We start from the raw sequence: 13,497 nt of genomic DNA, 5'->3' as shown, positions 1-13,497 counted from the left end.
GGAGAAGGCATACGTGGGGCAGGAAGACCCCCAAGGCCTCCTGAAGCTGACCACAGCTGTCTCATTATGCCGCCTGCCCCCTCAGCCCAGGATGTGCAAAAAGACCAACTCTTAAGAATGTCAAAACTGACTCACTCTAACAAGCAGAGTCTGTATAATGACATTTCAGTCAACAACAGACTGCATATACAACAGTGGTCCCATAGATTATCAAGGAGCTGAAAAAACCATATCACCTAGTGATGTCATAGCCATCGTAATGTCATATCACAATGCATTACTCACAAGTTTGTAGTGATTCTGGTGTAAACCAACCTACTGCATTGCCAGTTGTACAAAAGTATACCACATTGTGTACAGTATATAATACTTGATAATGATAATAAACGGCAGCGTGACTGGTTTATATATTTCCTATACGATACGTTTTATTCTTACTTTATAATGTATTCTACTTGTTAAAAGTTTGTTTTAAAACACTATGCCATGTTACACCAGCAGCAGCCTCATACATGTCGTATTTACCATGTCTCTTGATGGCATTGTTTTATCATGTGCTCAATTTAGTCACATGTTGTTTTGTACAGTAACATGCTATATAGGTTTGGAATCTAGGAGCATTAGGCTATCCCATACAGCCCAAGTATGTAGTATGCTATACCATCTAGGTTTGAGTAAGCACCCTCTACAACATTCACACAATGAAGAAATCACCTAATGACACATTTCTCAGAATGTATCCCCACTGTTAAGCAGCATATAACTGTAGTGGTAAAACCCAGCAGAAAAATAGGGCCAGCCATCACCTCAGTGGACTTGGGCAAGGGGGCCAGCAGCTGCTACTGGCCAGTCTCCTGCAGCCACCAAGTGGCGTCCCACCCCTTTCACGAAGGGCCTCAGCCTGGCTCTACCTCAGCGATAGCCTACTTTCAATTATCTGTTTGGTATAAACAGGTTTCTACTTTCCCTGTGGCATTAAAGCAGTTAATTGTTATTTGTGGAATGAAAAATTTGGTCTCCTGGGGGGAATTCTGGGAGGAATTTGAAATAGGTGTGGTTTCTTTGGGCAGAGAACACACTTGAGAGCCTCTGAAACAGCACGATCTTTGATTCAGAGGCGATAAATTTACTTTTTCAAAAGAACCAGGGGAGACTACCTAAGAAGACCAGTTGCTGTAGGCATAAAAACAATTAAAAAAATAAGGGATTGTAAGCTAACAAGGTTCTTGCAATCTGTGAGGTCAACTAAGGGTTGACTCGCCTAAAAAAAAAAAAAAAAAAACAGGGGAAAAGTACAACAGGTAAAGCATTAATCATTTGGCAGATTCTGTGCAAAGGATTTCCACAAGTGATCTCAGTCAAACCTTGAGACACTGTGAGGTAGAATTACCTCACCCTTTATACAGGATTGCTCAGAGACTAAACAATCTACCCGAGGTCACAGTTAGTGGGTCACAGAGCTGTGATGGGCCCACCAAGAAATACCTTACAGCCCGGCCCTTACCTTGTATTCTCGGAACTTGTTGACGATGGGTTCATGGAGAAGGAACTTGATGTCTTTGATAAGGTAAAAAGTTCGGGCCGCGGTGGAGCCCTTGTTAACCTTCTTCTTGTGTTTGGGTTCATGGGGATAAATGCCCTTCAGGATACACAGCCGCCTAGAAGACAAAGGCCATTCCTTCTGTCAGTAAACGTGCTGAGCACTGGCCAAGCTGGGCTTGGAAAACAGCAGTAAACAGGGAACACAAGGACCTGCACTAGAACTCACATTCTAGTGCAGGAGACTGACAATCACAAGTTCCCCCAAATCACATAATGCAGACTGTCACAAGCACCAGAGAGGAAACAATCAGGAGGCTGACGGGGCCAGATGGCAAGCACCCCTCTCAGTCTTGCTGAGAAGTTGACGCTTCAGCCATATAAAAGGCGGAGGGAAGAGTATCCTGAGAAGGACAAAGGCTGTAAGGGCGGAAGTGTGGGCACACATAAAGGACTGTAAGTGGGCTAGGTGGCAGAGCCCACAGACATGCAGATGTCTGATCTGACTCCACAAGCTGATAACCCTTAACTGCAGGGTAAGAGGTCTCTTCTGCCAGAAGAGGGAGATGGGCAACAAAGACCCAGAAAGAGAGCAGCAGTGTGTTACGGCAGCAGGGCCATTCTGATAACTCACAGCAGCTGACCCAGGTCTCCTCCAGCTTCCCCAAAGACCACACCTGGCAAAGCACAGCTCACACTAAAGCAAGACCAAGTGAGAAAGAGGAGGAGTATCAAAATTCCAGACAGAGGCAGTGCAGGGAAGGCAAGGAGGTGAGTATTCCCTGTGTGATTCGCTCTCCAAGCACCCTATTCCACTCCTCTCCAACCTCACCTGAAGTCAGGCAGGCTCAGCTGCAGCTTCTTCCGGGCTTTGTTTCGGGTGATGTAGTTGGTGGCAGAACCTCGTTCATACTTGGGGAGGAAAAAAGCAATTAGGAACGATTACAGTGACTGACATCAACCTCTGGATATGCCTTGCGCCAGAGGAAATTATCACTATGGATAAATGGCCGAGAAGTTTCTGGGATAGGAAACGCTTTAGGGAAGGAGCCCACCACCTAAATGAACTCTCCTGCACTGTCCTTAGCCGTAGTCAATATAAAGGACACATACATCTGCATGGTGCTGGGGACCATGAGGTTGCTATGGACTAGGTGCTGTGCCAAGCACTTACTAGTAGCTCTAAGTATTGGCCATTATGATTAGCAATTTCCACACATTATTTCATTTAATCTCCATAACACTGAGAGGTGGGTACCATTAAAACTCCCATTTCACATAGGAGGAGATATTTCAGTGAAATAACCTGCCCAGGTCACATAGCTTTTTAAGAGCTGAGGCTGGGATTCAAATCTAGGTGAGTCCAGAGCCTGGGTGCCTAATTCACTAAGCCAATGTTCTCAACTTTTTTTCTTTATAACCACCCCATCACCAGCAGAAACCATTTTAGAGCTTTCCCCGCCTTAATCGCCCCCTCTCAGAGCCCCATGAACTGTTAATACCAGAAATATACTATAGACCCATTTATGTAATGTGGTTCTTCAGAGGCCATAAACCATTGTAATATCTAAGACTCCCTTCCCCAACCAATTTTTGTCCCCTCGTCAGTGATATCGTCTGGTTAAGAATGCATGCTCTAAGCCAGAAAGCCTCTCCCATTCCCCATTCACTCATTCAGCAGACAATAAACAGATCTCTACTATGTTCCAAGAATTAAGTTAGATGCTCTGAGGGCAATCAAGACAAAAATCCTGGTCTCTATCCTGCTTCCAAGGAGCACACTGTCTTGTGCAACCATGGATGTCTATGATGCCAAGATGCTGCCTCACACTCACCTGTCTCTGATACAGCAGCAGTGCACTGTACTAAGCACCATGCAACACTAAGTATGTCCTTTCTAAACAAGATCTTCCCCTAAATTAAGAAAGCAAAGGCTTTGATGGCCAGGTGCAGCTTTAAATAGATGAACCTGTAGCCTCCTGAGGGGTATGTTTATGAATAACCCCACAGTCATGGAACATTCATTCTTTCCTTCAGAAATTTATTAATTGTCTACTGGGGATCAGGTCCATGCCAAGTCTTGGGGACACAAAGATGAGTTTCAGACTATTTCAGAAAGTTGAGTCTTCATTAAAAGTGTTTTCCATTGCTTTATGCCATACATATCTCTGTCACCATGCTTATCCTTTTAAATATTAAGGGGTTAAGTTCTCAACTGGAGTGATTTTATTCCCTGGGTGTGTGTGTGTTGGGGTGGGGGATAGGCATTTTGGATTGTTGGGTGCTACTGGCATCTAGCAGGTTACAAAGTCAGGGATGCTACTAAACATCCTACAATTCACAGGACAGTCCTTCGGGCAACAAAGCTTTATCTGGCTCAAAAGGGCTGTGAAACGCAGCTTTAAAAACTGTCACGATTTGTTTACATATCTTCATCTGTGACACATCTTCTATCTTTGTAGTTCCAGTCACTAGTACTTACTGGGTGTTCAACAGTGTGTTAAGTTAAACACAAATTGGCAAAAGAAACTTTCAGGCCGAACGAAACACTTGAAGCGACCACACCTTCTTCACCCTCATCTCTTCCCCAATCTTCTCATGACACCAAAATGATTCTCCATATAGCAACAAGAATGCCTTGAAAAATCGATCATGGTACTCCCCCTTTAGCTGAGTTCTACTGCACAGAGAATAAAATTCAAGCTCCTCACTGTGGCTGACAGGTCCTACAAAGATCCGGTCCTTGGTCGACCCTAGTCTCGGCAGATGCGATTCTTACCTTAGTTTATTATACCCCAGCAATCATGATGTCCATCTAATTCCTTGCACACAGAAAGCCTTTCCTACCTAAGGCCTTAGCACTTAGCTCCCCCTGCCAGGTTTGTTCAGTAAGCACTTCCGTGCCCCAGAACTCATTCCAGGTCTTCTGATCTTTCAGATTTCAGCTTCAATGTTATGACTCAGAGAGACCTTTCAAGACAATACTAACTGAAATAAGTATCTTTCTATATTCTCTACCCTTATCTCTCGTATGCTTCCTTCATAGAACATTTAACAATCTGTAACAGTTTTATTGGGTTATTTTAGAGTTCATCTCCCCCGCTAGAAAATGAGCTTGGAGAAAGCAGAGACCATATCTGACTGTTTAGGTCACCATTCCCAGTGTCCAGGGAAGGGCCTGGTTCCAGAGAAAAGGAGATAAGTTTTAGACATGATGAATTCGACGTAATGGTGAACCTGACGTAATGTTTATCGCTATCCTTCGGCTAGGCCTGCTTTTAGGGGTGAAGCTATGCTTGGTAGCCAACTCTCTTACAGTCCTACTCCAGGTTTCTTTACCGAATTTCAGCGGACGAATACAGCCTTCCTCGCCCATCCTCGGACCCTTCTCACGGCTGTCTCCTGTCACATTGGTCCCAACGGGAGTCAAGGCCAGGGAAAGGCGCAGTCCCCAAGCTCCGTCTCGCTCCTGTTTCCTACCTCCCAGGGCCCCCTCCCCACCCCGTCCCGGCATATCCCCCATTCACCTTCTTCTTCTCCAGGCCTCCCATGGCACCACGCTGAAGTGGACTACAAGCGCCGCGCGGATTGACAGCGCTACTTCCTCTCACACGTGCCCTGCCTAGGTCCCCTAGGACCCCACGCCGCCCGTCTGCACGGGCTTCCCAACAAGGGTGCCTGAGCGAATTTTGGAAATGATAGGGCTTTCCTCCTCAAGACTTACAACTGAACCTCTGAAAAAAATCACCGTGATCGCTCTTTTCCATCTATGAGCCTACTACAGACAGTTTTAATGTTTAAACGAAGAAGGATATTCAGGCTCTTCTATAATTACCCTGATGACGAACGCAAAGCCTTTGAGCCCCGTTGCATGTTGGGATGGAAGGAGGCGGAAGATTTAAAGGTAGCGCAGAGCCTTCTGGGATACAGAGAAGCGCCCACTCAGGCCTGAGAGCGAGCGTTCCGATATCTTGGTAACGGTTGCTAGGCCGTCTCGGAAATTGGCTCCCTGGGCTTAAAAGCGGCCGCCAGGGGCGCTAAGTGAGGCTACCCTCCGTTCTCTGCGAGCCATCGGATTTTTTTGCTTCATTCGCTGTTATGGGAATGAAATAAAGCAAAAGCAAACTGTTTTCCTACAGAGACCTGAGAGGCGACTTATATTCTTCTGAACTTTAAAAGCTGGGCTGAAAAATGATGAAAGGCCAAGTAGAGTTATTGAACTCGTAGTATGTTTTAAATGTACATTTAACACGTTTGAGCTTTGAATATGCACACGTGAATTTTGTATTGTTCCTCAAAGGATAATTACAAGATTTATACATATATTCGCACCAAGGTGGTGTGGTTTGGGAATTAGATACAATTTTAAAGTTGATATTTTCTTCCTTCAGGCCTCCAACCTGTATTTGAAAATTGCCTCAAAATTTTAAATTTGAGGCCCTTGTAAATATGACCTGGCCCAAGGTTACGGTCATAGCACTCACCAGTTAGTGGTAGATAGAGATGTTAAGCACTGGCTAATGCTTATTTTGAATTTTATTATGTATTTTAAATTAAAGCTAAAATAAAATAAAACCCCAGAATGTCCACAAATAATGAAAAATGAAATTAATGTAGGAAGAAGGCAAGAAAACTAAAACGTTAAATCAAGCTATATTTGGAGATTGCATGTGCTGATCAACCTTACAGCCAGACCATGAGGAAACCTGCAGAACAAAGGAAGATTTCTGCTGGGATTGCTAACAAACCATTTCCTCAGATCATGGAAGGAAAACAGGAAAACAGCATCTTTAAGTCATGCCCTACACAAAATCAAATCAATTTTTCCCTATGGCTAAAATGAGGAACCTATGGAGCAAAGGCTGGGAATGCTAGCAGGCCTTTCATGCTACATATTCTTACTTTTCATGCAATGTACCTTTATCCTTTTACTCTGTATGCCATGTCATCAAAGGAAAATGAGTAAACAAAATCTTTAAACTGTAATGCACAGGAGCTAAAGAATGATATAAACAAAGAATGATATAAACTTCCTAACACTGAGTCATTCTCAGTGACTTTACTCTGTCTCTCTCACTGTCCTTATCTCCGCCGTCTCTGTCCCTCTGAGTCTCTCTCAGGCTCTCTTACTCTCTGCCTCTGGTAGGAGACCATGCTCTGTCTATGGAGCATTACTCTTTCTCTAATAAACTTTCCTTTTGGTTCTAACTCTGGCATGCATTTGAATTCTTTCTTGCACTCAACCAAGGACCCTTTCTCTCTTGGTGCAGGGCTTGAGCTCCCCTTCAACTTCGGGAATTTGCCTTGTCCTGCATCAAAATGAAATGAAAACCAGGTAAAGGAGTTTGAGCTGGAAAGACTTTGAAGGAACTCGCCAGAGAGGTGTGAAGAAAAACGCGATGTTCACAGCAGAAGACTGAGGAGTGTTTCAAAAAGGATCTGAGGACAAAAGGAGTGGGGCTGACAAAGAGAAAGGAGAAAGAGACAACCCAGACCAGAGGCAAATGTTTAGGGGATTCAGAGTATGATAGCTTAAGTCCATTGTGACTGGAGCATGGGGGTGTGTTTGGCCAGAGGAAAAAGATCGATCTGAGAGGGCAGAATTGGCTGGTTCGTAAAAGGATCTCCACAGTAATAGGTCAGGTGGTCTAATAAGAGTGATGATTAACATCTATAACAACAAAACAAAAGTACGAAGGGGAGAGCAGAAGGCTGAGGGCAGTCGCCCTTATAAAAAGTCCCAATTCTTTGCTCAGTTCTAAGACCCAAAGCAGTTTTCATATGTAGTGATACAGGACAGGGCAAATTCCCTGAGTGAGGGAGACTTAAGCCCTGAACTGAGAGAGAAGAGGGTTCTTGGAGGAGTGTTAGAAAGCAGACACACGCTGAAGTTAGAGTCAAAGGAAAGTTTATTAGAGAAAGGGTAACACTCCATAGACAGAGTGTGGTCTCCTCTCAGAGGCAGAGTAAGAGAGCCTAAGAGAGACTCAGAGGGACAGAGACAACAGAGACGAGGACAATGAAAGAGACAGAGCAAAGGGACTGAGAGGGACCCTGAGTCTGGGAATTCAGTGTTTTCATCATTCTTATTTCCTGTGCTTTACAGTTTAAAGACTTTGTCTACCCATTTTTCTTTGATATAGACCAACAATGAGGAAAGATAAGAGAAGTAAAAAGGTAAGAATATGTAGTGTGAAAGGCCTGCTGCAGTTCCCAGTCTTTAATCCATAGGTTCCCCATGGTTTTAGCCATAGGGAATAATTGATTTTATTTTGTGTAGACGCCACATAAAGACTGTTTTTCCTGTTTTATTTTCAGGGTGTGGGAAATGGTTTGTTAGCAATGGCAGCAGAAGTCTTCCTTTGTTCTGCAGTTTCCTTGTGGTCTGGCTGCAGGGCTGATAGGCCTATTATAGTCTCTGAATCCAGCTTGATTTAACATTTTAGTTCTCTTGCCTCCTCTCTACATTAGTAGAACCTATTGACTAAAGAGGTGGCTAGGTCCCTAGGAAACAGGATGCTTCAATACCATGACAGGTATAAACTGCGATGATTTCCCCCAGTTCTTCCCCAAAGGGACTGTGGCCACTTACTCAGGTGACTAGACACAGCAGAAAGGGAAATACCCAGACATTTGGAGAAGTGTTGGACAAAGGGTCTGAGACAACACTGATACAGACCTGATGGCCATTGTACCCTCGCTGTTAGAATAGGGGCTTACAGGGGCCAGGTAAGAAATGGAATCCTGACTCTACTCTAGCTCACAGTCAGCCCACGGGATCTGAAGACCCACCCAGTGGTCACTTCCAAAGCCCTGAGCGTGTAACCGGCATTGATATTACTAGGTGGGAGTAATCTCATATTGGGCCCCTGATCTGTGGGGTAAAAGATCTCATAGTGGGGAAATACCAAGTAGAAACCTCTGAAATTGTCTTTCAGGCTGTCCCATCCAAGATGGTAAATCGAAAACAATATCGAGTAATCAAAATACAGGCTACAGACTAGAAAAAAGTACTTTCAAATAACATGTCTGATAAAGGCCATTTATCCAGAACTCTTAAAACACAATAAGAAAATAAGCAAATGATTTGAAGACATATTTCAGATGGCAAATAAGCACTTGAAAATATGCTCAACATTATTAGTCATTTAAATGAAACTCTCAAATAAAACCAGAATGAGCTATCACTACACACCCATTAGAATTGATGAAATTCAAAAGACTGACCATATCAAGTGTTGGTGAGGATACGGATCAACTGGAACCCTCATACACTACTGATAAATGTAAAATTGTATCACCACCTTGGAAAATAATTGGGCAGTTTCTTTAAAGTTAAATATGTATAAATGTATATATATATATATATATAAATATATAAATATATGCATATCCAGTCACTCTATTCTGAAGTGTGTACCAAAGTAAATATTAGCAGGTGTTCGCACAGAGATTTGTACATGAATATTCTTGACAGCTTTATCTGTAGTAGCCAAAAAGTAGAAAAAACCCAAATGTCCATCAATAGGTGAGTGGAGAAACAAACCATGGTATATCCATACAAGAGAATATTACTCAGCAATGAGAGAAACAAACTATTGATAGAGAAGGCAACACAGATATATCTCAAAACAATTATGCTGAATGAAAGACACCAGAAAAAAAGTTACATACTGAATTATTCCATTTATATAAAGTTCTGGAAAGTTTAATCTATAGTGGTAAGAAGTAGATCAATGATTGCCTAGGGATGGGGCAGGTGTGGGGCGAGAGAGAGGCATTACAAAGGGGCAGGTAGAAGTGTTTCATGGTGATGGATATGTTCATTATCTTGATTATGGTAACGGTTTCACAGTTGTATACACTCGTCAAAATATATTAAATTGTACCCTTTAAATATGTACAGTTTATTGTATGTTAATTTTACCTCAGTGAAGCCACAATATAAAGTTTTCAAAAATCAGCGTTGCATCTGGGAGCGGTAGAGAGGGAAGGATAGCAGAGATTAGTGCCACCATTAAAGTCCTAAACAGTGCAGAAGTGGTGGTCTCTATCACATCTTTGTTTAATTCATCAGTCTGGCCTTTGCAGGAACTGGACTGATTCTGGAGAATGACTGTAGCCTACTGTAGAGTCAGCCGAGTAGTAGCCCCGATCGCAGTTGCTGTGGGAATGGGATCATTGCTAGGGCAGATTAATAAGATTTGAGATATGTGGTATGCTGCCACTGATTTAGCAATAGTGCACTCTTTTCCATTTCACTAGAAAAGAGGATATGAAACAACTCTTATTGTCATGGAACTGACAAAAATATTCATTTAGAGTTTTATATCAGGGCTAGGTTAATTCTCCTGTCTTCTGTCATAATATAGTCTGGAAAGATCTGGATCACCTGAACAGCCCATAGAATATCATGCTTATCTGTTAGACTGATATGCTAATCAGGCAGGAAGAGTGAGGAAAGGGCTCTGGCTGCAGAGCAAATGGCCCACCACTTGGACCATCAGATTCAGCTGATCCTATGGTTTGGGAGTCAGTGGGTAAACAGATGCAGTATGGAGCTTGTAGCAAGCCCGAGAGGGAGAACCACAATGCAGACTTCTGGAATTCTGGGGCAAGTTCATGTCATCCACTGCAGAGAATTATATACCTTTCGAGAGAGAGTTCCTGGCTTAGCCCTGGGCTCTGGTAGAGACACCATCAGTTCAAAAGTCAAAAAATGTCTTAGTATTATTCTGAAAGTAATTTTGAACTCACAGACCCCCAGGGATCTACAGGCCACATTTTGAGAACCACTCTCTAGGTTATGAAATTAATGATTATGAAATTTTTTTCTTCCTCTTCCTCCTCTTCCTCTTTTTCCCCTTTCTTCTTCCTTAACAAATCTGTATTTTCTCATTTTCTGAGCAATCAGCTTGTGTTACTTATGTAATTGTTTAAATTTAAGGTTAATTATGAACATCTTTTTTTATTAAATGGGCTCTAAAATAAGAATTTTGTATGTTTACATGTTTAATTAATAAAATAGATATTCCATCTATAACCACTCAGTTGTGTATTTGTCATATCTATTCTTGTCATGCCACCTTCATGCATAGAATTTTATTTTTCTCTTTTAGATTCTTTCTTTGGCTATGTCCTAGCCCAGTCAGCCTAAGACCCTCAAGAACAAACCTTTAGTCTGACAAAGTCAGCTTTGTTGACCCATTGCAAAGTGGGAGACTGCCTAGCAGGGAGAACTGTCGGGGTCTGGCCACATAGAGGGAGAGGTTATTAAAGTTTTGAGAGGAAAGGGGGAGGTTGGATGAAATGTAAACCAAGCAATATTTTCACAGATTCAGTGCAAGGCAGGGATCACAAGGAGATCTGATGTCAGGTCGGACATCAAAGTGGACCCAGAGTCCTGTTCTTTTGGTTTTGGAAACTACAAAGTCAAGTGTGGAATGTTGTTAAGTCCAGAAACTTTTTACCTGAAGCTGCTTCTCTGGGTCGCAGTGACTTAGCTCCTCCAGGCATGTTTTATTCTTAGTAGTATGATTTCAAACAGCAAATTTCTGATAATCTGTGATTTTAGAGAAAAAAAAGGAAATCTTAGTAAAAAAGTAATAAACTTTCAAAGAACATGGTTATTGGGACACTTTACACTTTACAATTGTAACTTGACTTTGGGAGAAATAATGATTCTTATTTATGTTGCTACTAGCTTTATTCACGCCTTTTCTGATGTATGGGCAGGCAGACTTTACTTGCTCGTTTCAAGCTAATTTTTACTTTCTCAGCTATAGAGCCCGAATAGAAATCCTGAACCAAATGATTTAGTCATCTTCCTTTTTTTACTTCCCCAGACCGCATTACCTAAACAGCCCAGCTCCACCCTCAAACAGTCACTCTATTTCCAATGGCAATGGGAAATGCACCTCGTACTCACTGGTCACTGAGGGATCCTTGAGTCCCCAGAAATCAGAGGTGACCCTCCCAAAGGAAGCTACTTCTTACCAGAGGCTAGGCAATTGGGAGCTTCTCCATTATGGCCAACTCCTCCAGGATGGCCTCCTGAAGGTGGCAGGAACCAGTATCATCATCACCCACCACAGGCAGAGGGTTGGTGCGGGGTCGGGGGCAGGGCAGTTCTGTCCCGGACTAAGGAAGCTAAATTACACACAAACTGCTGAGGCTCCTATAGAGTTCTGAACTGGGGAATCTGCAAATGTTGGACCTCCAGCTAGCCTCCTTCCTTCTCCAGAACCTCCTCCAGATGGGCCACGCCCAGGCTTCCTGCCCCCAACAGTCTAATTTTAAATTTATAAAGTACTTCTATAGACAGATGCATATGTCTATATAGTTTACCCACAGGGATATGTCCTGAGAAATGCCTTGTTAGGCGATTTCTTCTGTGTGCAAACATTGCAGAGTGCATTTACACAAACCTGGATGGGCTAGCCTACTACACACCTTAGCTGTATGTATAGCCTATCGCTCCCAGGCTATAAACCTACACAGCATGTTGCTGTATTAAAAATAGGCAATTATAACATAATGGTAAGTATTTGTCTATCTAAACATATCTAAACATAGAAAAGGTACAGTAAATATACAGTATAAAAGATAAAATATGGTACACCTGTATAAGGTACTTATTACAAATGGAGCTTGCAGGACTGGAAGTTGCTTTGGGTGGGTGATGAGTGAGTGCTGAGTGAATATGAAGGCCTAGGACATTCCTGTTCACTGCCATAGACTTTATAAATACTGTATGCTTAGGCTACACTAAATTTCTAAAAAAATTTTTTTCTTCAGTAATAAATTAACCACTCTTATGGTAACTTTCTTACTTTATAAACTTTAAATTATTTTAACTTTTTTTTATAACACCTGGCTTAAAACACAAACACATTGTACAGCTGTACAAAAAAATTTTTTTCTTTATATCCTTATTATGTAAGCTTCTTTTCTATTAAAAAAAATTTTTTTTACATTTAAAAATTTTTTGTTGAAAACTAAGACACAAACACATACTCTGGCCTCGGTCCACACAGGGTCAGGATCATCACTGTCTTCCACCTCCAGATCTTGTCCCACTGGACGGTCTTTAGGAGCAGTAACACCTGTGGGGCTGTCGTCTTTTATGATACCAATGCCTTCTTCTGGAATACCTCCTGAAGGACCTGCCTGAGGCTCTTATTGAGGAGATTTAACTCTTTTCAGAAATATGTCCATGGTGGTTTGCTTGGTTTGTTTCTTTTTTCATCATAGATTTGCTTGTAAGCAGATAATGCACCATGAATATTCCTCTTTATTAATGAAAACCTTTTGGTGTTGGGGGTCCATATTTTCAAACCTTTGAAGGAGCTTCTTGGGGTCTGAATAGCTTTTGCTAAACCCTTTACTGTGAATTTTGGGGGGCGTTCTTTTCTTTCGAAGTTTTCTTTTCTCTGGCTTCTTCTTCGGCTATGTGTTCCTGTTCCAATTCCAACAACTCCTCATTAGTGAATTTCTCAGGAATCACCTCTGACATTAGGATGGCTACAATATCACTAGGTGATAGGAATTTTTCAGTTCCACTGTAATCTTATGGGACCACCATCATATATGCGGTCCATCATGGACTGAAATGTTGTTATGTGGTATATGACTGTATTTATCTATATCAAGAACCTGACTCGTAGCAGATTATCTTGCAAGAATGAACCTTGACAATTTGCCATAAAACGATTGCAATAAAAAGTTTACTTGGAAATTTTTAGAGGTGTTTTAAGCTCTTAACAGCTTCTCAAGTTGAGCAGGAAAAGAGCTTAGTTAGAGTGATTTTGTCCGACTCTTTCATCTCACACAGGAGAAACTATTTCAAATTCAGAGAAGTTAAGTGACCTGGCCAAGGTCACACAGCCCCGCCAGAGTTAACTCTTGTACATTGATTCTCCTGTGGTGCCGAGCAGAAGAGGATCTTTTGTTCTCTCT

General features: G+C 42.2%; 1 protein-coding gene across 1 annotated transcript in view; it reads right to left on the bottom strand.

The window, feature by feature from the left end:
• PES1 (pescadillo ribosomal biogenesis factor 1) overlaps positions 1–5,209 on the bottom strand; it is a 15,778-nt gene extending 10,569 nt beyond the window's left edge. Inside the window, exons 1-3 of the mRNA XM_011373391.2 lie at positions 5,067–5,209; positions 2,372–2,451; positions 1,505–1,658 (exon numbers count right to left, since the gene is read on the bottom strand). Coding sequence (XP_011371693.1) covers positions 1,505–1,658; positions 2,372–2,451; positions 5,067–5,090 — 258 coding nt within the window. The 5' untranslated portion in view covers positions 5,091–5,209. The remainder of the gene's footprint in view (positions 1–1,504; positions 1,659–2,371; positions 2,452–5,066) is intronic.
• Positions 5,210–13,497: the final 8,288 nt, after the last annotated feature.

The sequence above is a fragment of the Pteropus vampyrus genome, unplaced genomic scaffold (genome assembly GCF_000151845.1).
Source record: "Pteropus vampyrus isolate Shadow unplaced genomic scaffold, Pvam_2.0 Scaffold223, whole genome shotgun sequence".
In the NCBI taxonomy this organism is placed as follows: Eukaryota; Metazoa; Chordata; class Mammalia; order Chiroptera; family Pteropodidae; genus Pteropus; species Pteropus vampyrus.
This window is presented reverse-complemented; position numbering and strand designations above follow the sequence as displayed.